At 39.1% G+C, this 24,421-nt stretch overlaps 2 protein-coding genes across 2 annotated transcripts; one reads left to right on the plus strand and one right to left on the minus strand.

Moving 5' to 3' along the window:
• The first annotated feature begins 1,325 nt into the window (after nt 1-1,325).
• si:dkey-195m11.11 lies at nt 1,326-15,771 on the plus strand. Its single transcript, XM_036569580.1, has 7 exons — nt 1,326-1,368; nt 4,046-4,351; nt 6,837-7,154; nt 9,294-9,608; nt 9,698-9,825; nt 13,402-13,576; nt 15,487-15,771. Exons 1-7 carry the CDS (start codon nt 1,335-1,337, stop codon nt 15,678-15,680), a joined length of 1,470 nt encoding a protein of 489 aa, XP_036425473.1. The 5' UTR covers nt 1,326-1,334; the 3' UTR covers nt 15,681-15,771.
• Nucleotides 15,772-16,694: 923 nt separating this feature from the next.
• Nucleotides 16,695-22,465, minus strand: LOC118808254 (keratin, type II cytoskeletal 8-like). Its single transcript, XM_036570795.1, has 9 exons — nt 21,803-22,465; nt 19,448-19,656; nt 19,285-19,345; nt 19,085-19,180; nt 18,820-18,984; nt 18,600-18,725; nt 18,283-18,503; nt 18,081-18,136; nt 16,695-17,869 (listed from the first exon to the last, which is right to left on the minus strand). The coding sequence occupies exons 1-9, from the start codon at nt 22,220-22,222 to the stop codon at nt 17,655-17,657; spliced, it is 1,569 nt and encodes a 522-aa protein (XP_036426688.1). The 5' UTR covers nt 22,223-22,465; the 3' UTR covers nt 16,695-17,654.
• Nucleotides 22,466-24,421: the final 1,956 nt, after the last annotated feature.

The following is a 24,421-nucleotide window of genomic DNA, read 5'->3' on the forward strand; positions in this document are numbered from 1 at the left end:
ACATAGTTTATAATTTTTTAAGCTACATAGACTTTATACACTGTCCTTACTCTAGGCTTTTTATTTTACTTGTCTGTGTTAAAATGTTATGCCCCTTTTTGATGGGAAAATTAATGTAATGTACCTCTAAAACATATTTAAGCCTATTGTTGCACAGTTGAGGGTACATTTACATTGTTTTTACCTCAATGAATAAAAATGTAACTGTACAGTACCCTAGTGTCCTTTTTCTGACGGTGTGGGGAGAATTCTAACTCAGTGACAGTATGGTATAAAGCTGAAGCAATGGATCCTTTTTTGTTGCTTGTACAGTCTCATTGTAAAAGCCTGAAGGAAACAAGCAATGGTGCTCTAAGCAAAGGTAAGAAGAAACTAGTACCAGTGATCAAATGAAGGAAAGGGTGACGCTTGATCATTAAAAATGACAAAGAAGCATCATCCTTAACCTTTCACAAATTCTGAATAGATAGATAGATCATAGTTTATCACAAAAAATACAAGTTCTGACACATAAACCTTTCCACACAGAATTCAGCAACTACACAAAGCCAAAATGTCAGAGCTATGACCATCTTGCCGATGTGTTTTTTTTTTTTAAGTGATCTGTTTCTCATTCTAAATCTGCTCTATATAGAAAAGTGGACATGCCAAAAGTGTCTGTTTGCTTCCTATGCTGAGAAAAGAAGTGAGTGCCCAGTGTGTTGTGTAACACCCTTTCACCACAGAGAAATTTCTGTTCTTTACCAATCTGTGCTTAACACATTTGTACTTGTCTCTCATTTTCAGCCACCTCACAGGACAAAATGCCTCTCTACAGCACAGCCGGTAAGTGTCCAAGTGTCTGCTGGACTATTTCTTGCTACTCAGAGTATCATATCGCTGTTGTCAGAAGAAAATCTCCATTTTTGACGTTTTTCAGTTTTTGGCATATTTTGAAAATGTTGTTCTTTACATTGTGTGTAAATTCCATGATCAACGGACCAAAATAAATGGCCAAAAATGACTTGGAAAAAAGTCTGGTTCCATTGCCTTACATTAAAAGTAAAGTAGGTTTTATCTTTCTCCTGTAAAGTTACCATTTTGGAGGTACGAGGTTTTGTTCTGACAAAAGCAATATGTATATAATCATATTCTATCATAAATACATAAGTACAGCTAGATAATTTCGATGATGTGTGATGTTGCCTTTATGAAACAGTGAGGAAATAAAAGCTGTACAATTAGACTGTATGCGGTTTGTGCAGGTGTTTGTATGCGTAGTGTTGGACATGTCTAAAAGAAGTTTACTCTGTGTGACTGGAATTATTCTTTCATTTTTAGCTGTTGTGTTCTGCATGGTTGTGAACTGGGTGCACGTAGCGTCGCAGGGTAAGTCTGATGTCATGAAAAATATTCATAGCAAATCCTTATCTGTGTGTTATATTCATTTATTGATCTCTCCTAAACTTGACAAAAATTAAAAAAAAAAAAACACAAATCTTTGTAAAGGCACAATTTTTTGCTCATAGGTTCTGTTCTGTGTCAGTTTTGACCTGCGTGTATAGAATGACAGATTCACCAAAAGGGATCTTGAAATATAAAATGTATGCCAAATCCTGAGCACAGAAACCTTTTTCTTATCCAAGAACACCTTTTAAAATAAAAAAAAAAAAAGTTTATAAAGCTAAATTAATTTGTTAGATGTTAGCAGAAACTATACTTTTGATATGTCACCTGTCAATAGTTGTCTTTTTTGTTGTAAAATTGACAAAATACTCATTTTGGTAGGGTTACAATTGTCAACTGTGGCCCATCTTTTGATGTGTTGATTGATAGTAGCTCAACAGTAGCTCATCTGTTGCTGCACAATTTGTGTTGGTCATCCTCTAGTCCTTCATCAGTGGTCACAGTTCGCTGCCCACAGGACGCTGTTGGCTGGATATTTTTGGTTGGTAAACTATTCTCAGTCCAGCAGTGACACCGAGGTGTTTACAAAACTCCAACAGCGCTGCTGTGTCTGATTCTCTCATATCAGCGCAACACACACTAACACACCAACACCATGTCAGTGTCACTGCAGTGTAGTAAAAAGTGTTTCACAAAGTATGCAGAGAAAGATCTACAGTCTGTAATTGTAGAACTACAAAATGCACCTGAAAGGGAAGTTGACCTGGCGTTGGTAGCTCTTTGGGCAGAATACTGCTTCCATTGCTTTTTATTAAGCCCTCTTGTTTTTTATATGATTTTGTATTTCATGGTGTGTGCGTGCAGGGAGAAAATGTGATTCCTTTTGTCTGTCATTCTCCTGACAACTACAACAAATCTGGGCATGAGGGCACAAACTAAGAGACTAGTAGGCCAAAACAAACAACTCACCACTCCCTACTACTCTCCTAGTCTGTGTCCTCATGTCCACATAAGTACATTATGTGTGTAAATTTAAAGTGGATATCTGCACTCACAGTATATTAAATAACAAAAACAAAATTGTTAAGATTTTTTTTTGTGAGCTTTATATGTACAACAAACATCAATGCTATATTATGATTACCAAAATAAAAACATTTTAAAAACATGTTTTTCATTATAAATCAGCTGTTATTCTTTTTAAAAGCTTGTTATAGCCAAAATTATTACAAATTAAAATACAGCATTTTAGAATTAGTTATCTACAACCCCATTTCCAAAAAAGTTGGGACGCTGTGCAAAATGTAAATGAAAACAAAATGCAACTATGTGCAAATCATTTAAACCCTATATTTATTTGAAAATAGGACAAAGACAACATATCAAATGTTGAAACTGAGAAAATGTATTGCTTTTTGAAAAATAGATGCCCATTTTGAATTTGATGCCAGCAACACGTTCTAAAAAGGTTGGGACAGGGACAACAAAAGACTGGTCTTTCAGAAGTAGAGATGGGGAGGGGTTCACCACTCTGTGAAAGACTGTGTGGGCAAATAGTGCAACAATTCAAGAATAATGTTTCTCAACATAAAATAGCAAAGAGATTGGGGAATTTACCATCTACAGTACATAAAATCATTAAATGATTTCCCACTACATGATTCTGTAGTGGAATCCATTGCATGGGCTCAGGAACACTTCTGAAAACCACTGTTTGTGAACACAGTTCATCACTGCATCCTTAAATGCAAGTTAAAACTCTAAAATGCAAAGAAAAAATCATATATAAATAGGACCCAGAAATGCTGCCACCTTCTCTGGGCCTGAGTTCATGTAAGATGGACTGAGATGAAGTGGAAAAGTGTTCTGTGGTCTGCTGAATCAAAATTTGAAATTATTTTTGGAAATCATGGATGCTGCATCCTCTGGGGTAAAGACCACCAGGCTTGTTATCAGCACACAGTTCAAAAGCCAGTCACCCACTGAAAACATATGGCACTTTATGAAACGAGAAATGCAACAAAAAGAGACCCCAAACTGTTGAGCAGCTAAAATCCTACATCAAGTAAGAATGGAAAAACATTTCACTTTCAAAGCTACAGCAACTGGTCTCCTCAGTTCCCAAACACTTACAGAGTGCTTTTAAAAGAAGAGATGATGCAGCACAGTGGTAAACATGCCCCAGTCCCAACTTTTTTGGAACATGTTGCTGCCATCAAATGCAAAATGGGCATATATTTTTCAAGAAACAATAAAATTTCTCAGTTTTTGCATTTGATATGTTGTCTTTGTAGTATTTTCAATTAAATATAGGGTGTAAATGATTTGCACATCAATGCATTTTGTTTTCATTTACATTTTGCACAGTGTCGCAACCTTTTTGGAAATAGGGTTGTATAAAAAAAAATGGACAAAAGATTCAAGTGCATCCCTAAGCTAAAAACAGAATAGTGGCCACTGAATTCTGTCTGTACTTTTAGCCATGTTTTGAATATTAGTGATGTATAAACCTCCATTATATATGTTAGGTATTCATAGGTTATTTAGGCATATATAGGTTTTGTGTGAATTCCCTCAAAACAATATTACGTGAAAGTGTGAAAGAATAACGTTTGAGTTAATGATAAGTGGGTGTACTGACTCTCTGTCTTCCCTCCAGGGTCTCTCCCACTCCCTTCTCTGTCATTACATCCTTCAGCGAATGCAAGTGACATTGAGATGTTTTCCACTGTGAAGCTTCTCTGTGCAATCCCAGATAAAGCTCCCTTCCCTGTAGCAGTGTTTGTATCTCGCGCTGATGATCCTGCTGAAAACCCAGAGCCCTGGCCGAAACTTCAGAGAGCAGGCACTATCCCTTTTCCCATCATCATGAAGCCTGGAATGGAAGGAGCATATGTGTGCTGGTACAAATCTACTAAAACAAAAGAAAACTCTGGACTCAGCAGCTCTGTTGACCTATTCATAAGTAAGTGATGTAAAGTGTGTGTTTGTGTGTGTGTGTGTGTGTGTGTGTGTGTGTGTGTGTGCTTGTATTGTGTCTTTTTAGAATAACAATAGTGTTTTGACTATGTATTTGACTGTATATTGTTGCTGTCCAAAGAAAATCAAAACAAAAATCTCCAAAATAGTGTCTTTACAGGAGAGGACACAATCATTCTTTACCTTCAGTGTAAGTTAATGTAAAGAGATTTTCTTTCAAGCAGCTTTTAAACATTCCCGATCCATTCATTATGAATTTTTCACACAATCTAAAGGACAGCTGCCTTGCTCAAATGATGTAGAAGAGTAAAAATATAAAAAACCAAAAACCTGCATTTCTTTGGACAGTGACAATGTGTTAACAATATTATATATATATATATATATATATATATATATATATATATATATATATATGTGACAGCTGACAGCTTATGTTCTTAACTAGAACTAGTCAGGTAGTCAGAACTGGTCAGATAGCTAAAGGCTAAAAGATAGCCAACAGCCTAAATAACTGAATTTAAGTACTTACAGTATGATTAACTGTAAAACGGCAGCATAAAAGTCTAAAAATTGTCACTTGAATGGATTACACGCTTCCAATGTTCATGTTTCAGTCAGAAGTAGTGTCAAATCCAGGCTGAATCCCAAACGGGATTAATTCTAGTCTATACAGCCAAATAGCTCATCAATTATCAAGTATGGATGTGGCTAAGTCCCAACTGACTATTTTCTTAGCCATTGGGGTACAGGATCCAGTATTTAAATTCCTACATAGTGTACAATGTAGGGAGCAGGGAGCCATTTGAGATTCTGCCCCAGCATGAGAAGAGGGGCGGCATTAGATTGGTGCTAAATAAGACTTGTGATGATAATTGGGCGTCCGAACGTTCTCCTCATTCAGCGATCCATGGTTGTTTGGCAATAATACCATACTCTAAAGGAACTACATTTCCTGGTGGAATACTGGTTTATTTTAGATTAGATTAGATTATTTTAGACTAGATTATTAATAATAATAAATTATTTTCTGAAAAAATGTGTATTGTGTCATATGTCATGTTGGCCACCATTTATAGAAGCAATAGACCACTGTAGTCATGTCGTCATTTTGTAGTCGGCGCCATGTTCTTATGCCCATATTAGGAACTCCAGGTCTAAGCTCCATTTCATAATTCGGAGGATCCAGTGGTATTCGGCAGAGAAATGTTCACAGAACAAAACGTATCAGGTTCTGAACATTTTTATTTAACACAGGGTGCAATAGAGGCAATTTTTTGAAAACCCTATTCATTCTGGCCATAGAGAAATGGAGCTTAAACCTGGAGTTCCTAATATGGGCATAACGAGGACTACAGAATGATGCACGACTACAGTGGTCTATAAGCTACTTGAGGCTGTGCATTATTGTGATATATATATTATTTACTTTATTACTGCACATTTGCCATAGTGTATGTGTTTAAATTTGACATTAGACAACAAATCTATTATTATTTCGTCTTTTTAAAGAGGCTTCTTTAAATTAATAACTTATTTTATGACCCTAAGCAGCAATAACTGCAACCAACATTTCCTATAATTTGAAAGCAGCCTTTACATTATTGTGGAGGAAACTGCACATGCTCTTCTTTGCAAAACGTTAATGTACATATATTGGTTGGTAGGTTTTCTAGTACGAATAGCTGGTCTGATCCCTGCCACAGCAACTCTATTGGTTTATTTTCGCTGAAATGCTTCCATAATTTTGAAAGTTCAGTCTCGCTATTTGTGCCTCACTTTCTTCACACTGTCTCCGCTGCGCCATCATTCAATATGCTTTTAATTAGTACAGAATGCAGTCGTCTCAGACATTGGAAGCGATACCACCCCCTGCACTTCCTGTAGTGCGTTGCAGTTAGAAATCAATGACAGGTCGACACAGAAATTGTAAGTCGACACATTTTTATAATCAACGTTGTCGATTTAGTCATTGCAGTCCCACTCTAATTAACAAGGTGTTTCTGCCCATAGATCTGCTGGCTGACTGGATGTCTTTTGCACTATTCTGTGTAAACTTTGGGGACTATCGTGTGTAAAAAATCCCAGGAGATCTGCCTTATCTGAAATACTCAAACCACACCATCTGGCACCAAAAACCTTTCCATGATCACCTAGATCACATTCCTGCATTCTGATGTTTGATTTGAACATGAACTGAAGCTCCCGACCCATGTCTGCATGGTTTTATGTACTGCACTCCTGCCACATGATTGGTTCATTGAACAACTGCATGATTAAGCAAAAGTGCAGGTGTTACTAATGAAGTGATTTGAGGTTGTGTGACCTCACATTCTGGCACTGTATGACACTGTGTGTCTCTGTGTGTGTGTGTGTGTGTGTGTGTGTGTGTGTAAAAAGTGCTAAAATTACCAAAAAGTGCTAAAGTACCAAAACATTAAAACCGCATCTCGTTCTTCTCCTCCATGCAGATTCTGTCCCCAAACCCCTCATGTTTCTCCTTCCTTCTCCCATCTTTCCTGTGGGTGGGAGTTATATTGCACAGTGTGAGACTCCTGTCAATGAAATCAGGAACATCACTCTGAGCTTGTATGAGCGTCAGCTTCCCCTCAGTCCAGGCAACGAGAATTTCACCTTCATAGGATCAAGACTTCTACTACCAGGAGAATGGGGAGTAACAATCAATCGAACAAAAGTTGTTAAATCAGTTGAATTCGCCTGCAAAATGGAAGTGTTCTACAAAGGAAGGGTCTTTCAGTCCACTTCCAGTCCTATGGAAGCCATCCCAGGTAAATTCAGAGAAAGTTGAAGGTTTAAAGAAAATCAGTCTGTCTTTGTGCTGGCCAAATTTGTTTATATATTATTATATATTTGTTTATATATTCTAGCAGTATCAAATGAGCATTAGCAAGTACTGAGTACTGATTACTACCACTGCATGCTCCTTACAAACCTGTCATGTTTTATTTGGATTGGACAGTTCTGGTTTTGTTGTTCTGCTTGCCTTTGAGTTACACCAAAGGGAACTTTACACATGTAAGGAAACTTAATTTCCTTAAATTAAACTTTATTTTTATTTCTTTATTTATTGTGTTTTCATTTGGGATGCATTGATAATGATACTGATAACTGCAGAGTGTGCTGTTTTATTTGAAATTGCCCAGACTGTCTGTAGGGGCTGCATTTCACGTAGCACGTCAGTAGGACTGAGAGATTTTGTCAAATGTACAGTGAGTCACCAAAGAACAAGATTTCTGAAATCCCACAGAGTATGTCTGGTTTTAGAGGACATTCACCTCCAGCTTAATAAGCCAATCAAAAGTGTCCAACAAAAACTTGTTAAAATCTCTTAGGATCTTTTAGCTTCAGCTGTGATTCCTGCTGTCGCTAGTCTACAGAGACTGTTGTTGAAGGAGAAAGCTGCAAAACTATAAAACTTACTTTACTTACAGCCGAACGGAAATGCTTTTCTGATGTGGAACAAAACCAACTCTTCTCCGTTGCAGTGCTACTTAATTCAAGGTAACTAGCGTAACATAGCTAGCTAATGCACTGCATTCAAAATCAGCTAGACTGTAATGATTTAACTGTTAAGGTACATTGCACTAATTTACAGTAAAAACTGACAACTTCCTGTAAGTAAGTAGCTTGCTCATTAGAGTATGATACTCATTATGTACTCATATTCAGTATGAAATAAAATGCTGAATGAATACCTTTTTGCAATACCAATTTCAGTATAGGCCAGGGGTTGGCTACTCAAATGTTAAGAAGAGCCATTTTGTCCTTTCAACAAAAATCAAATCACCTTGGGAGTCACAACATTTAATGTGCATTTTACCATCTTGGCTGTAAATGTGTCTCAGTATGTGCTAATGTTCTAGAGTAGGTTAAAAAACATAATACAAAAAAATTCAGACCTACTTTGCTCTGCTTTAAGCTTTAGCTTAGCTGTAGCCAATTTTCTCACATCTCCAGCAGGAAACTTTTCTGCAAAAGTAGAATAGTTTCTTGCAAAATGTATTTTAACTTTTTATGAGGCTGAAAGCAGCTTCTTATTCGCCAGGTTCTTGTTCGAATTTTCCCGTTCCACCTTAAATAGTGCCTGAGGTGCCAGAATGTAACTGCTGCACCATTTACCGTGGAATGGGAAAGCTGGCAAATGAGAAACTGACTTCAGCCTTGTGACTTTTTAGTGTTTGACAGTTTCTCAACGCAAATAAGTCCATTTGTCTCCAAATTCTCAATGTTCATCATAAATCTTTCTCTTTGCCCTTTTGTTAGCTGCTAGCTAGGCGAGATTATTGTCTGCGTTGCTATGTAACTAGCAGTCTGTATGCCAACCTTCAGGGTTAAAGAGTAAATAAGCGTTATAAGACAGTTTATTGTTAAAAGTGTGTTAGAACAATCAGCCAAGCTATATTTTACTGCAAAAGAGGATTATTTTATTTTTACCTGAAAATCTAATTCTGCTGTGGAGCCACAGAGCCACATGTTGCAGACCCCTGGTATAGACAGTTGGCAAGCACTAGACTACTTGTATCTAACATATGTATCAACACTTTAAAAAAACTGCTGTAGATTTACAGTGTTAATTTTTATAGCAAAAGACTACTGTGTTATTTTACAGGATCATCCTGTAAAAGATGGGGCATTTTGTGTGGTGCATTGGTCCACAATTACATACCAAAGAGTACTATTTACAATAATTGGCCAGAGTTGCCACTAAAGTATTGTAAATATTGCAGTAAATAATTGTAAAGCAATGTACAGTAAAATATATTTATTTATAGGTTATTTGCTGGAAATATACAGTACTTTCCTGGCAACCCTGCTGCCAGTAAATTACTTTAAATTGTTTACAGCATAATGCATAAATGTAAATGTAATCTGAGCATGCCTGTGCTTGTGTTTTGTCGTTGTTCCAGATGAACTGCCAGCACATCTGTATTCCAGCACTCGTGAAAAAATGTCCTGTGCAGGATATCTACTTCTTAGAGTGAAGGAGAATTGGACACCCATATGTTTCCAAAATAAGTACACCAACAATGAAAATGATTTGGCTAACATAGTGTGCAGGGAAGCGAACTGTGGCCATGTGCTAAGGTGGAACAGTCATATAACTACCAGTATGAATGCCAAGGCAGCACCAAGATGTAGTGGGAAAGAGAACAGGATAGCAGAGTGCCCTATTTATAACCCAAAGGACTGTGAAAATAAATTACTCCATGTTATCTGTTCAGGTAAGTGAGAGAAAGAGAAACCACACAGATACACTTTTCAGTATTTTCCCTCAGTGTTTATTTCTCCTACTGCTCTGTCTTTCTGGCAGGTGCTTTGCCCCCTCCTAAGCTCTCTGTGAAAGACCACGGTTCTGGCCCCTGGGTGTACATCAAATCTAAAGAGTCTGCGACACTTGTCTGCACTTTAGAGTCACATTCAATGGAAACAAATGAAAGGGTAACATGACTAAAATGTTATTTATGGTTTATGGATTTTCATGGTATGGCTGCACCAACTAGTTGGTGACATTTTACATGGGCCTAATTTCCACCAGGAACAGGGAAGAACATATCCCAGTGCTTTTTAATTAACAGTTTTTGCCCCCCACACTTTGAGGTTAGGTAGAGTTTGTGCACATTGCTTGCTGCACATTATCTGTATGATAGAATCCTATGTGATGTAGACTACAGTGCTCAAAAGTAGTTTTTGGACACTTCTATCTTCATTTGTTTTTTTATATTATTCAGCTTGTTAATGTAATGTAAAAATTGTGTTTTACCATGTTGAAAAGTACATAATTTCAGCTTCATTATGACTTATCAATTTATACTTTGAGTCCAAGTGAGTAATAGAAAGCTAAAAAACATCCACCTGAACACCCACTTTACTTTAAAACAAATTTTGGGACACAAGTCCAAATGCATTCACATTCAAAGCGGAGATCTCCAACGTAACATCCAACACAGCTGACACTAAACTTAATTAATATTCTGAAAGATGGAGAAAGTTAGAAAACTGAGGATACTTGAATATTAAGTTGAATTAATCTGACAAAAAATGGTGTCTTGGTAATAAAATGAAAATGACTACACATCTAAAATCAAGAGTTAAAAATGTACTGAAGTGGAGAAAAGAGACAGAATGAGTTAAAAAACTTGCCACACCGGACATTTAAAACAGAGCATCCAACAAGCCTGGCTGAGCATCACCAAATGCATCCAAGCCTAGAAAGCTATGCAACAAAATACTGATGTAAAAAATATTAAATACTAACCTGCATAAATGATAGACACACTAATGTTTGCCCCGTAATGTTTGAGTACTTTTATTAGTGTTTTCAGTTATTAGGGGATGATTTTGAGTTTACTAAACCAGTTGATATAACTTTTCTGTTGAATGCAAATGAATGAATGATAAATTTATCTTGGAAATAATAAATAAACAAGACACAAATTGTTTTCAAAGCGTGTCCCAAGACAATGTTTGAGCACTGTATACCACTGAACTATACAGGCGTGTCACAATTATTACTTGACCATTGATTATTATAATTTCTTGATCGCAATTATTTACAATGATCATAGTTATTTAAGCTGACTGCAGTCATTTTTTCATATTTGCATTATTTTTCTATATCCTATGTTTGCATCACAACAAAAATGAGCTGGTGCATCTTGATCAGTTGGGCTTGACTAGTCATTTAACTTGCTATCACATGGTTAGGGTTTGCCAAGTACCTTATGTTTGTTTGTTTGCTAAGTAGTACGATACAACACATGATTCAATATGATACTCATATTTCCCTAGAATTTGTCGTGCATCACAGTGGCTCCATAACATAAACACCCATATCCACAAGACATGAGAAAAAAAAACATGTTTACAGTCCGACAATCAAGTAACACAGCTTACAGCAGCACCACAACAATACACTTTACACCATCTCCAAATTCCCCAGTTACTCCAGTATTGCACAAGAAGTGTGTATTTTGCAGCGTATGTACCTATCTAAACAGTCTGCTGTTTTAATAAGCATCACAGCTGACTAAAGGATTAAAAAGTGCCTAAACTTATTAAGTCTTAAATTCGGTACTCTAAAACATCTGTTTGAAGGCAAAATACCATATTCACTATGTAGCACATGTGATAGATCAGACAAAATACTACACACTGATCTTTCTGTATTTTTCATATAAGCTACTGTAGAGCCATTCTCCAAAGACGGACCTACAATTTTTGAACTAATTCATGTCAGTGTAAACAATCTAGTCCTTAATTTCACCGAATGACAACTATGTACTGTCACATGGTATTGCATCACACTCTGGATTTCTGTGGTGTGATGCAATACCATGTGACAGTACATAGTTGTCATAAAATCTAATTCTTGGCCCCAAAAGAGCTTAACATGACAGAAAATATATACATTGCTGTACTTCACAGAAAATATAATCAGTATGACTATTCCAAGATAATTTTGCGACTTCATTAAGTACAACTTCTTGTATCCACACTCTTTGTCCATTTTATCAGCTTCACTTACCATATAGTTGCACTTTGTAGTTCTACAGTTACAGACTGTAGTTCTCTACATACCTTGTCAGCCCCCTTTTACCCTGACACCGACATGACGTGATGTGTTGCTGTGTGTTGTGCTGGTACAAGTGCAGCAAGCAGCACTGCTGTGTCTGATCCACTCACACCTGCGCAACACACACTAACACATCACCACCGCGTCGGTGTCACTACAGTGCTGAGAATGAGCAAATACCCAGATAATACATGCTCTGTGGTGGTCCTGTGGGGGTCCTGACCATTGAAGAACAGGGTAAAAGGGGGCTAGCAAAGTATGCAAAGAAAAAGATGGACTACAGTCTGTAATTGTAGAACTACAAAGTGCACCTAGACAGTAAATGGGCCTGATAATATAGACAAAGAGTGTATAAACAAGATAGGTGTACTTAATGAAGTGGGCAGTCAGTGCACGTACGTTAAGGTGTTTGTAGGGCATAATCTGCTTAATTTCCTCATTATGGATTGTGAATGGAGGTGGATATGAATGGGAAGAGAGACCAAAAATAATCTTCTTTATCTTTTTGTGTTCATGATAAGAGAATTTTGGTTGCACCAATCTTACAGCCTATTGGCATCCTTTTGAAATAGATTAATGTTCTTATTATTTGTCAATAGATCTAATAAAGGTAGAATCATCTGAATATTTAAAAAAATGTATACTTGCAGAACAAGGGTCTTTGCTAATATTTTCATACTCTCAAAAGAAAATGTAAGCTTGCTTGATTGGCTTCACATGGCTCTGTGTAACAGTGTATGTGTGTGTGTGTGCATACTCAACAGTGTGGAACACTAGTACTAGTCATAGTTCAAAAAATGAACATGAGAAATTATTTATCACAATTATTCCTAATTAATCGGCTGCTAAAATATCATGATTGTGATAGGCCTAGATATATGATTTCTATGTTTACAGTCTAACATCACTGCACTGTGCTGCCGCCCCCCCCCCGCCCCCACACACAAACACACACACACAACTACACACACAACCACATGCACTTCTGAAACCAAAGGTACACCTTTAGACATATAATAATAATAATGCTTATCATATACAATACTACACAGAGTCATAGATGTAGAAGATCCACGTTTCCATGGCAGTCATGGTGCACTGCCAAACACAGCTACACTAGACAGTGACTACACAGTTAGCTAACATTGCAAGTTATTTACATATCCTTACGAAGCACTTAATATTGATGCTGTGATACAAGTTCTGTTATGTTTGCTATATTGACATTCTTAGGATGGCAGCAGGAATTCTTGTGTAGCTAAAAATAGTGTTGCCAAAGCTCCACTGATGTTTATTTCCACAACCCAGCTAATTTAAAGAGAAATTTGTGAATAAGTGAGTTCAGCTTACAAGTCAGCTTTACATACATTAGTCACATTTATGGAAAAGACGGGTCCTTAACAGGCATCATAATACAAAGGATTTTAATTTTCTCTTTACAGATATACCTCACAATAACACACAAAGGACAGGAACTCACTACCTCAAGAACCAGTTCAGACATCACGGGCAACGTCTGGAGCATAGAGTATGGGGTGCCAACAGACAAGCAAGAAGGAGAGTACGCCTGCTTCGCCCGTCTAAGCTCACAAAACAGCAACTCAGTATACATCTACGGTGTGTACCCTTCCCATGCTTTTTTACTACCCTCATATTTCACACATTGAGTTGAGCAAGTACGCCTGGTTATAGTAAATGTTTACTTTGCAATTTAAAACAAGACGCTACAGATGAACAGGGTAATTTAGATATCATGTATTCAAGTTTTGCAAAAAAAAATTGACATTATCTATGTTGATATACCTACATTTGCACATTTTTGAAAAACAATTTGTGAACAAACTCTAGAGAAAATATTTTACAGAACAGATTATTGAAATCCCATGGTTTTATTTTTTAACCACAAAAACACTGAACTGTTTTTACAAAATGTCATTTAATAGAATAAAATATAGCGTAAATCCAGCTATGAGCAATATAATAGAAAATACTTCTGTTATAGCCTTCAGAACAGGGTTATGCTGAAACAAAGTGGTTGAATTTACACAATTCAATTGTGTACATCAGTTCCACACAAACTGTTGATGTAACATATTTTTTTCCTTTGTACACATTTAAATCAAGCAAATTAAAGCAACCTTAAGGCAATTTTTTTTTCGGTATATGAACGAACATGTAAATTTCACAAATGTAGATTTTCTAAAAGATAAGACTTTTGGCTCTGAAAGTCAAGAATGGGCCTCAGAAATGAATTACCCAGTAAGATCTCAGAAAACATGCAGCATTTGTGTGAATGTTATTAGTTAAAAGGAAATAGACAAACAGAACCCTCTTGTATCTACATTGTCCATTTTATCAGCTCCACTCACCATGTAGGTGCACTTTGTAGTTCTACAATTACAGACTGTAGTCCATCTATTTCTCTTTGTTAGCTCCCTGTTGTCCTCTTCTTCAATGGTCAGGACCCCCCAGAACCACCACAGAGCAGGTATTTTTTGGGTGGTGGATCATTCTCAGCACCGCAGTGACACTGACATAGTGGCGATGGTGTGTTAGTGTGTGTTGCGCTGGTACGAGTTGATCAGACACAGCCATGCTGCTGAAGTCTTTATACACTGTGTCCACTCACTGTCCACTTTATTAGACACTCCTTCCTTGTTGGCCCAACATGTAGATGTTAAGTCAGAGACAGTAGCTCATCTGTTGCTGCACAGTTTGTGTTGGTCATCCTCTAGTCCTTCATCAGAGGTCACAGGACGCTGCTTGCAGGCCACTGTCAGCTGGTTGGACTGCAGTTACTGTCTCTACTCATTGCTGCGAGGATTTGCTTGCATTTAGCCACAAGAGCATTAGTGAGGTCAGGTACTGATATTTGTTTAGCATGATAAGCAGACCTAAGTTTCAACCTATTTATACAGGGTGACTCTTCACTTTTTCATCAATTTATGTTTTTGTTTTTTGTTGCTCTGCAAGCTGATTAATTGCAACTCATGAGGCAAACAAGTGACAAAATGAGGTAAAAAAAGGCATGCATGCTTCAAAAATATCAAAATATTTTAAATAACCTGGTTAGCATGATAAAAGGCCAGAAAATTTAGGCTTTACTCTCAAGTTCACATAGGTTTCAGCTTTTTGCCATTTTGAAACTTCTAATTGTGAAAATGATTTACAAAACACTCATGTTACTCTTCACCACTAGATGGCCTTCGTGGAAGGCAAAAAAGCTGTAATAAACAACTACAGTGAGGGGACAACCATATGCAAAGTCACTCCATGCAAAGTCACTCGATTGATCTACTGAAAAGTTTATTAATTAGCTGATGAGTTTAATTACAAGTCAGGCCAGGGCTAAGTTTGAAAGATGAGAACAGGAATCAACTTATGTGCTTCTTACTGTCATGTTGAATATTTATACAGCCAGGCAGAATGCAGGCAAGTATAAATAACGTTTACAAAGTTATTTTGCACATGTTTTTTAACTCTTTTACTCCCTCATTTGTCTATCCCTTGTTTCTCTCTCTTTACAGTTTATGATCCTCCATCTGCTGGAGCAATAGCTGCTGCTGTTATCACTACACTAGTAGGAGCAGCAGTTCTCATCTACATTTGCGTGTTTCGCACCAGTGAAGAGGTTCTGCTTAGTGAGCCAGCTGGAGCAGTGCCTTCCTCAAACATTGAGATATCGCAGCCTGTCTTGGTTAGACGTCCGTTATGTTGTTAAAGGGAAATTCTTCCAGTTTATCAAAATTCTTCATAAATAAGTCACAGGTGTGAACAGAGTCACTCAGAGTGGTTTTACATGAAATGATACATTGTAGAGAAGTTTACACACTTTACAGTGGTGGTGACAGGAGCCAGGGGTAGCAATGTTTCCATAAATATTGCCATTTTATTTACTACCCAAAACAACCAGAGGACCTACATGTTTCTTTAGAGTTTTTATATGCAATGTTGATGTTGGTAATAAATCTGAAAAAATAAATGTTTTCTTTGGATACTATTTTGTCAAAACCTTAACCCATTTTTTTGTAAAACAATGCCTCAGGCATCAGGCAGCGTATGTGTAATAATTTAATATAATAATGTAGTATAATAACTTTTAGAACTTACTGGGGTAGCTTTTATAGGCATTAAACACTTCAGAAATCTAGTCACTGTCACCACCACTGGGAATAGTTCTGACTCTGGCAAGTTTTTTCTAGAATGGAGTTTTACACATATGGAGTTTTACAAATGTCCAAATTAATTTGTTTACATCTTTGTTTTTTATTTTGTTTAATTATGCAGAAAATTGTATAATTTTCATCCAAATTAGTTGAATAATGTAAACTACCATTTAAACTTCGGTATGGTGCCTTTTTTAGTGTACATTCAAGTATGTTAGTGAGTTTTATATTGTAAGATGAAGCTTTAAATTTATACAGATGTTTACAGTGCAATTATAATGCTTTTCTGAATTACAGAATTACGTTTCATATCCTACGACTATCCTCAGCATAAGCAATTTTATTTTTAAAATAAGAGAGTAGCATTATTTCTTTCTTGATTGTGTAATAAATGTAATGCAGTGATTCTATCACCATCCTGATGAGCAAGAGAAGCTATGCTCATATGCTTTCCTTTAATTTTTTAATGTACTTCTGTTTTGCTTTTTTTATTATTGATGCAAATAGGATCTTATGCATGTTTACTCAGTAAAAAGGTCAACAACAGCAATGAAAGACAACAAGAGAAGTATAGATCTCAGATTTATTTCATTCAGTTTTGAAGATGTTACAAAGTCAATTGCCAAAAAAATAAAATAAATCTGGTCCTCACATAATTACGTTTTTGCATTGTTTTCATGAAGTAGAAAATCAAGTATGGCACAGCCTGAGAAAAAGGGAATGAGACCCTTAATTCTGCTCTGGTGGCATTTTGAGCATAGGGGAGGGATGGAGCACAAACATAATGGAGTTTACAGCTGCCAAATCAGCAGATGCCACTGTACACAGTCTGAAGAGGGTCATCCTCAGAAGCCCATAAGTGATATGAGTTTTGCCAGAACAAATCTGCCTACAGTGTAAAATCACTGGACTATATTAACTAATATTTGTTACAGTTGCGTCTTACTAGCAGCAGACATGTGGTAGCAGAAAGCTTCTACCTAGATGAGCCCTTTTGAACCTGCATAGAAATTCTCTGATCTAGTGTTGCCGTGGCACTGCTTCTGGTTATGATAATGGAACTTGCTGTCCTTTAGTGGTTTTAGTGTATTGAATTGTTGCTCTCTTTTTCAACTTTTATCTCCATCTAGTCTTCCTTTCCCCAAATATGTCAGTGCAGAAAATAGAGCAAGTCAGAAGTTGGGATCAAACATTTTCCCTTTACATTCTTTCTGGTTTAATTCTGGTTTTTGGTTTGCAGTTGAATGAGAAATAAGAGGGAGGCATCAGCATACAAGAAGCATTGCTCCCTGGCTGGCCAAAGAGGAGCTGTAAGCTACAGACAAATGACATCGAACCAAAAAAGCTCCTCAGAATTTTATCTAGGAAAATCAGACAAAAGCCTGTATTCAGAAACAGTAGAGCATCTCCTGGTTGGAGACTTCTAAAAGGGGCTGCTAGTTAGAACTAATAGCACCATAGATGGTCTAAGTTGAAAGGGTGGTAATGTAGGTGCAGGTTGGCAGGGGAAGGAATTGGGATGCATCTGCTTAGTAGCGTCTGATGCTGCCGCTGCTGCTGCTGACGGTTTTCACTGCGGATTTGGTTATGGTTGAGCCTCCACTGTGGCCACCGCCGTATCCACCGCTGTATCCACCGCTGTATCCACCTCCGTATCCACCGCTGTATCCACCTCCAATTCCACCTCCAATTCCACCTCCAATTCCACTTCCTTGGCCATATCCAGAGCTGGCAGAGGAGAAACCTGCATCAGGAACAAAGATGAGATGTCAGATCACCATCTGAAAGACACTTAAGTGGCAACTTAAGTACAAAAAGTACCAAAAGACAAGTAACATGGTGCAACTGATGAAAATCGTAAGCAATCTTAAAAGAAGTGTATCTGATAGAAAATAATAGTCTGGTTCATTAAAGTTGTAAAGTGTACAATATTGTAGGATGGAAAATGTACTCACCACCTCCAGAGGTCTGCTGCACGTGGATGGTGGCAGTGGATCCTCCAGCTGTGAGTCTGGGGAGAAATATATGCAGAGTGAGGTGACTTTCTAAAAGATCTGAACATACACAGTTTAAAATAAACAAAAACAAGTAACTGGTACTGTCGGGTAGGCCTAAAACAAAACCTATTAAAGTTAGCTGATGACAAAGTCTCCGCACCTGCTCTCCTCTCCCTCCAGCAGTTTCCTGTAGGTGGCGATCTCAATGTCCAGGGCCAACTTGACGTTCATGAGCTCCTGGTACTCACGCACCTGGCGGGCCATGTCCTGCTTAGCCCTCTGAAGGGCCTCCTCCAGGTCCTTAATACGGAGCTTAGCATCCTTCACTGCCAGCTCACCCCGCTCCTCTGCCTCGGCAATCTGAGCCTCAAGGTTAGCACGCTGAAGGAAGAGAGAGGGAGCGAAATCGTTAGCATCTCTGCTAGGAAATACGGTCTATTTGTCTCAAAATAACTGCAACTGGTGCTCCATGGCTACCTGTCCCTTGACGGCCTCAATCTCGTTCTGCAGGCGAGCGATCATTCTGTTCAGCTCAGCAATCTCAGACTTGGTTGTGCGCAGGTCCTCACCGTATTGGCCAGCTGAAGTCTGCATCTCCTCGAACTGAAACAGATAATGAGAAAAATCAATTCCAGCAACTGAAGGAGTGAATCTCAAAGGCAAAGGCTGAATATTAGGTTCTTCACGCTTTTCCTACCTTCTGTTTGTACCAGCTCTCGGCCTCAGCACGGCTGCGGTTGGCGATGTCCTCATACTGAGCACGCACTTCAGCCACAATGGCGTCCATGTCCAGGTTCCTGCTGTTGTCCATCTCCACAATGACTGATGTATCCTTGATCTGAGACTGCAGCTCACGCAGCTCCTGCATGCAAAAGAACAAAGTTTGTTCCAGTCAAGTTTCTCCTCAGGGAAAAATGTTATAAATCTTTGATTTCTTTAATCAAAGTAAAATAGTCACTTACAGCCTCATAGACTGCCCTGAGGAAGTTGATCTCATCCTGAAGGGCATCAACCTTAGCCTCAAGCTCAATCTTGTTCATGTAGGCAGCGTCAACATCCTAAAAAGAAGAAGAGGAATGAGGTTACGCTGCTGTCCTTATTATCGTATAGCTTAATATATTAAAGAATATCAGAAATTCAGAAAAGTTATTTGAGTCTATACCTTCTTCAGCAGGACAAACTCATTCTCAGCTGCAGCACGCTTGTTTATCTCATCCTCGTACCTGCAGAAAGATTATTTAATTTTGAATAAATGCTATTGCAACTTTGACACTGTGTTTCATTCAATATAACCCACTCATATAGTATTAGCTAGTAGTGCTTACTTCCTCTTGAAGTCCTCAACCAGACCCTGCATGTTCTTCAGCTCTCCTTCCAGTTTAATTTTCTCATTGCCCAGGCCGTCCAGCTGTCTACGCAGGTTGGCAATGTAGGCCTCAAACATGGCATCAATGTTGGAGCGGGTGGTGGTCTGCTCCTGCAGAAGACTCCACTTGGTCTCCAGCATTTTGTTCTGCTGCTCCAGGAAACGCACCTGAGGGGAGCAAGACTTGTCTTAGTTTTAGGCTTTGTGTATCTTGGTTTAAACATTACTAATTCAGTAAATTCAAATGATGCAAAGGATTTTTCTTATAGCTGTTTCTAAAACATGAGAGAAGAAGTGCACTCATTAGTCATAAAACTGTGAGTGAATTTGGAAAACTGGATTAATGCATTCAGGAAGATGGCTTGTATTGCTCTTTTGTACTCCTGCCTCTTTTATGTTCTTTCTCCTGTTTTTTATTGTCTGAGGAAACATAAATGGCCATGAGTCATTCCACCAGGCATATTTTTGCAGGGTGGGGTGAAGGAGGGAGGGGGAGCGAGTGACAGAGAGAGAGTGGACTAACAGGGTGTGTCCGTGACACATGAACCATGAACTTTCCTGAAGGGAAAGAATGAAAAAAAAAATCTTGCCTTGAGGCCTCGCCTAGACCTGCATTGCTCCTGAGATGGAGCACTGAACAGATAACATCAGAGAGGCAGGTTTACCAGCCACACCCAAATAAAGGTTTTGTGCAAGGATGATGACAGATCAACTGTAGTACTGAGCAGCATACGCCCTGTCTGAGTCCCCTGCTGGCTTTTTTGCCTGAGATATGAGCTCATCTTTAGAGCATCAGGTCTTAGCTGTGACATTTAGCAGCAGTACTATCATGTACTGATCTAACAGCCTCCTTTCTGACCTCAGAAAAACTTTAACTTTTAAAAGTTTCTAAGAGGTCTGTATAATGGAAGACTGTTTGTGCCTGCATCATCTATCTGGAAAGGCACAGCATTTTACTGCACTACAACTGGACAGTAAATATGGCTTTGAGGTGTATGTACCTATTTTCTGCAGACATAGAACCATCTTTGTTCAGTAAATTGTTCTGGGTTTGTGTGAGTGGGTGTGTATAGCGTAATGTCTACAACCCAGATAACTCATCCTGGTCACACTGTTTCCCACAGGCACTATAAAATACAGGTGTGTGTGCTGACTACATGGTAGGCAGCCATTTGGGGCGTGGACTCTGTCCACACTTGCTTGGAGTGTTTGCCTTTTTCCAAACATGGTATTACCAAACAAGTGACTTGATGTCAGACCAGGAGAGAAAAGACTAAAAGTCACTGTGAGTAAATTGATGCCTAAAAAATAAGACATCCTACTAACAAGACCAGTGCATTTCATGCATGAAGTACAGCGGCAAAGTGGGCTAAACTTTGAACTTAACTCCCATCTCTTCTCCCTAGAGTGTATGAATATGTGTGAGCGTGTGTGACTCATGTGGTCGCTAGATTATGACCTGCTCTCCACCCATGTTTGAACAGACTGCTTTAGGGTTTAGCAAGTTAGCGTGCTCTCAGAAACAGGCAAAAACAGAGCAGAAAGGCAGTGTTTCTTTTTAGAACCCACACTTTGATAAGTAGTTGGAATGGATGTTGTAAATAAAGCAAGCTCAATTCACTACAACTCAATGTGGTTTGATAGATTGCTTGGATTTTACTGCCCTTTCACTGCTGAGGCCTCTCTGGTGACACGTCAGAGTCTAATGCCAGCGGAGGAGTAACTATGGCAACTCTGAAAAACAGAGGCACTCTAGCCTATACCACAAAATAAATGAATGCATGCTTTCCATGCAAGCTGAAGCTGGTGTTCATTTAGGCCCATTGCTCCAAGAACGTTTTCTTTTTTGCGAGTCAAATGTGTTTGACATTATTTAGCAACAGTGTGTAGACTCAAATTCTAGCAAAACTTTTTTAACTTAGATCAAAGTTTTTAGCATTTAAAATTTTAGCCAAAAGTTGGTAGAGACTGCTTTTTAACTGAGAGACTAAAAAACAGTTTGCTAGCCGTTGGTTTAGTCTTCTGCAACTGTTGGTTTAGCCTAAGGTGATAATGATGTATTCAGGGTTAAAGGTCATCAGATTAAAGGTTGGGCGTATATCAAAGGTGCTGTCTGTCGGTACCTTTGTGAGTTAATTGTATTTACTGAAAAGCAGCTGTCATACTAGCAAGCAAAACCAATTCATTATTACCTATATTTAGACTCAAGACTTACAGCCATTTAACCTCTTCAGTGATAGTTATTATTCGGCTAAGTAAGTTACATAGTTATTAGCATTTAAATTGTTCTTGAATTAAGGAGTAGCAGTCATACCTTGTCAATGAAGGAGGCAAAGCGGTTGTTGAGGGTTTTGATCTGCTCTTTCTCCTGGGTGCGCACAGCCTGGATGGTGGGGTCGATCTCCAGGTTGAGGGGGGCCAGGAGGCTCTGGTTGACTGTCACAGCGGTAATAGGTGCAGGAACGAAGCCTCCGCCGAAGCCTCCGCCAAGGCCTCCGCCAAAGCCTGCACCAAGGCCATAGACTCCACCGCTGCTGCTGCTGCCGCCGCCGCTGAGGCCCAAACCCCAGCCACTACCAGTAGCCCCAACGGAGCGGCGGACGCTAGTTACTGTGCTGATCCGGCTGCCGCCGCTGGGGATGGCGTAGGCTGACTGGCTGGAGTAGCTGTTCCTCACGGAGCCACTACCATGGCCGCTTCTGGCACTGTAGCTGATAGATCTGGTGCTTGCCATGGCGTCTGTTGGGTTTTTGTGGATGTCTCTTTGCAGAGAAGAAGAAGAAGCGAGAGAGGAGTGCGGAGCGGACTGGAAGAGGCGGAGGAGGTTGCTCACAAAGGAGAGTCAAAGTCCCTCTGTGTGCTTCTCCACTGCTGGCCACCTCCTTTTATTTGATCGCAGAGCACAGGGGTGGGGCCGGCCATTCTCACACACACTCACCCACTCATAGATACACACATACACACACACACGCATACACACCCTACCTGTCAAACAGGTATAGAGTGAGAGTGGAAAGATAAGAAGAGTTACACCCTGCCTCAGGCTTTGCCACAAGCACAGCGAAGCAAAGAGTGAAAGAGCAGAGCAGAGAAATTCCAATTGGCCTTTTCTTCAATAAAGAGCGGAATGTGTCCAGAAGCGCATGCCAGCGGGTGGGTCTGCCTCTCTCAGTCTGGTTGGTTGAGTGAGAGGCAGAGTGGAGGGAGAAAATGAGTTCACCCCTGCACTCTTTAGCAGGGTGGGGCACACTGCTCTTCTTACACTTATGAATGACTACACAAGAGAGGCCTTTTTTCCATAAGTTTGTGCCACTGTGTGCAACTGTGGGTACTGGACTTACTTAATGCCAGGAGTGTAGGCTGCTCCAGTGCACTGCTGGGGACTACAGGGGAAGGAGATTGCAAGCAGATGGAATGTACTGTGGGTTTCCATCTGAGCTGTTTCTTTAAAAAGAAAATGTTCTGTCTTTGTCTCTTGCAGGGCTAATGCTTTTCAGTTCGAATGAATGAGGTTGACTCAGGTTATCTAATTCAAATGACTGTAATTATGTGCATTTTAGGCGGATAAGACATATAGCTATCTCTGTCTCTCTCTCTCTCTATCTCTCTTTTAGAGTTAACCCCTTAAAGACCAGGGCCTGTTGGCAGACCAAAAGTTTTATTACACACTTCTTTAACCTAAAAATAGCTTAACCAGTTTACATTGGAATCCTTGTACTCTCTCTCTCTCTCTCTCTCTCTCTCTCTCTCTCTCTCTCTCTCTCTCTCTCTCTCTGTCTTTTGTCTATCACACATTCACACTTTTTTGCACAATGGCCTTCACACACTTTCGCTGTTCAGTTTTTGCATGCATTACAATCTTTGTTGGGGGTGGTGTGTGTGTGTGTGTGTGTGTGTTTGCCTGCTGAAAGTTGGGTGTGGTGAATACTACCTGTCATTCCAGAGGTTGCTTTGTTTGAGCTTCAGTAGGGAAAGTAAGGTCACTTTCTCAGCCGTAGCGTTTAATAGCAGCCTGCAAAGCTGTGAAGTGAGTCACAGTTTATTCACTCAATCTGTTCCCAAAACTTCTCATAGGCCCCTTTGACATGCCACAATCTAAACTCACAACACCTTTAACAATGGAAAAGGTCATGCATTGACTTTACATTTGCACATTTGAATCATATCAATTCTACACACCACACTTTTTGCCCATCATACTCTACAGAAAGATGGGTGCAATGCACTGCGTTTGACTGAGCAGATCATACAAATAAAAGCTCCAAACAAATTACTCAGATCTCACGTCAGTGATGAAGTCATTGAAACGGTGATGGGAAATGGTATGACGGCCAGGTACAAGGTGCATGTTAACTCAGAGAAAGTGTTAACTTGCAGACACATTGTTACGATCATGATGTAAAGTGTAAAACAGGTGTGAAAATGTGAAATCAGAAAGAGTGAATCACTGCCTTGTGAAAGCCTCAGTGGGGTTTGTGCAATGACTAATATATTTATGCCAAGTCTTCTCTTGCAGGCTGAGCCCTCTCAAAATAAAGAAAGAGAGAAAAGTACAGAAAGAGAAGCTGCATGTCTAGGCTGGCTCACTGGGCCATTGTGGAGGGAGCTAGTTATGGCCCACCTACAGTGAGATCATTTGGCAAGTCCTTTACGAAGGTGGAGGTGTGCAGACCTACTGCTAGTCTTACACGTCTTAATAAACAGAATCTTGGTTTAAGTGATAGCAAAACTGATAAACTGCAGTGTAAACATTTTTGCGACTGATTTTTTTTTGTTAATTTCTTGCGAAGAGATCAAAGAACTTGACACTGCCACCCAGTTCGTTACAAAACAACACAGTGGCCTAGATCTGCAAACACTGTGTGAGTGTGTGTGATTGCTAAGGTGTGACCATGACTGAGTAAGTCGGACATACAAATCTACAACTCGAATG

Source organism: Colossoma macropomum, unplaced genomic scaffold (assembly GCF_904425465.1).
Source record: "Colossoma macropomum unplaced genomic scaffold, Colossoma_macropomum, whole genome shotgun sequence".
Lineage (NCBI taxonomy): Eukaryota > Metazoa > Chordata > Actinopteri > Characiformes > Serrasalmidae > Colossoma > Colossoma macropomum.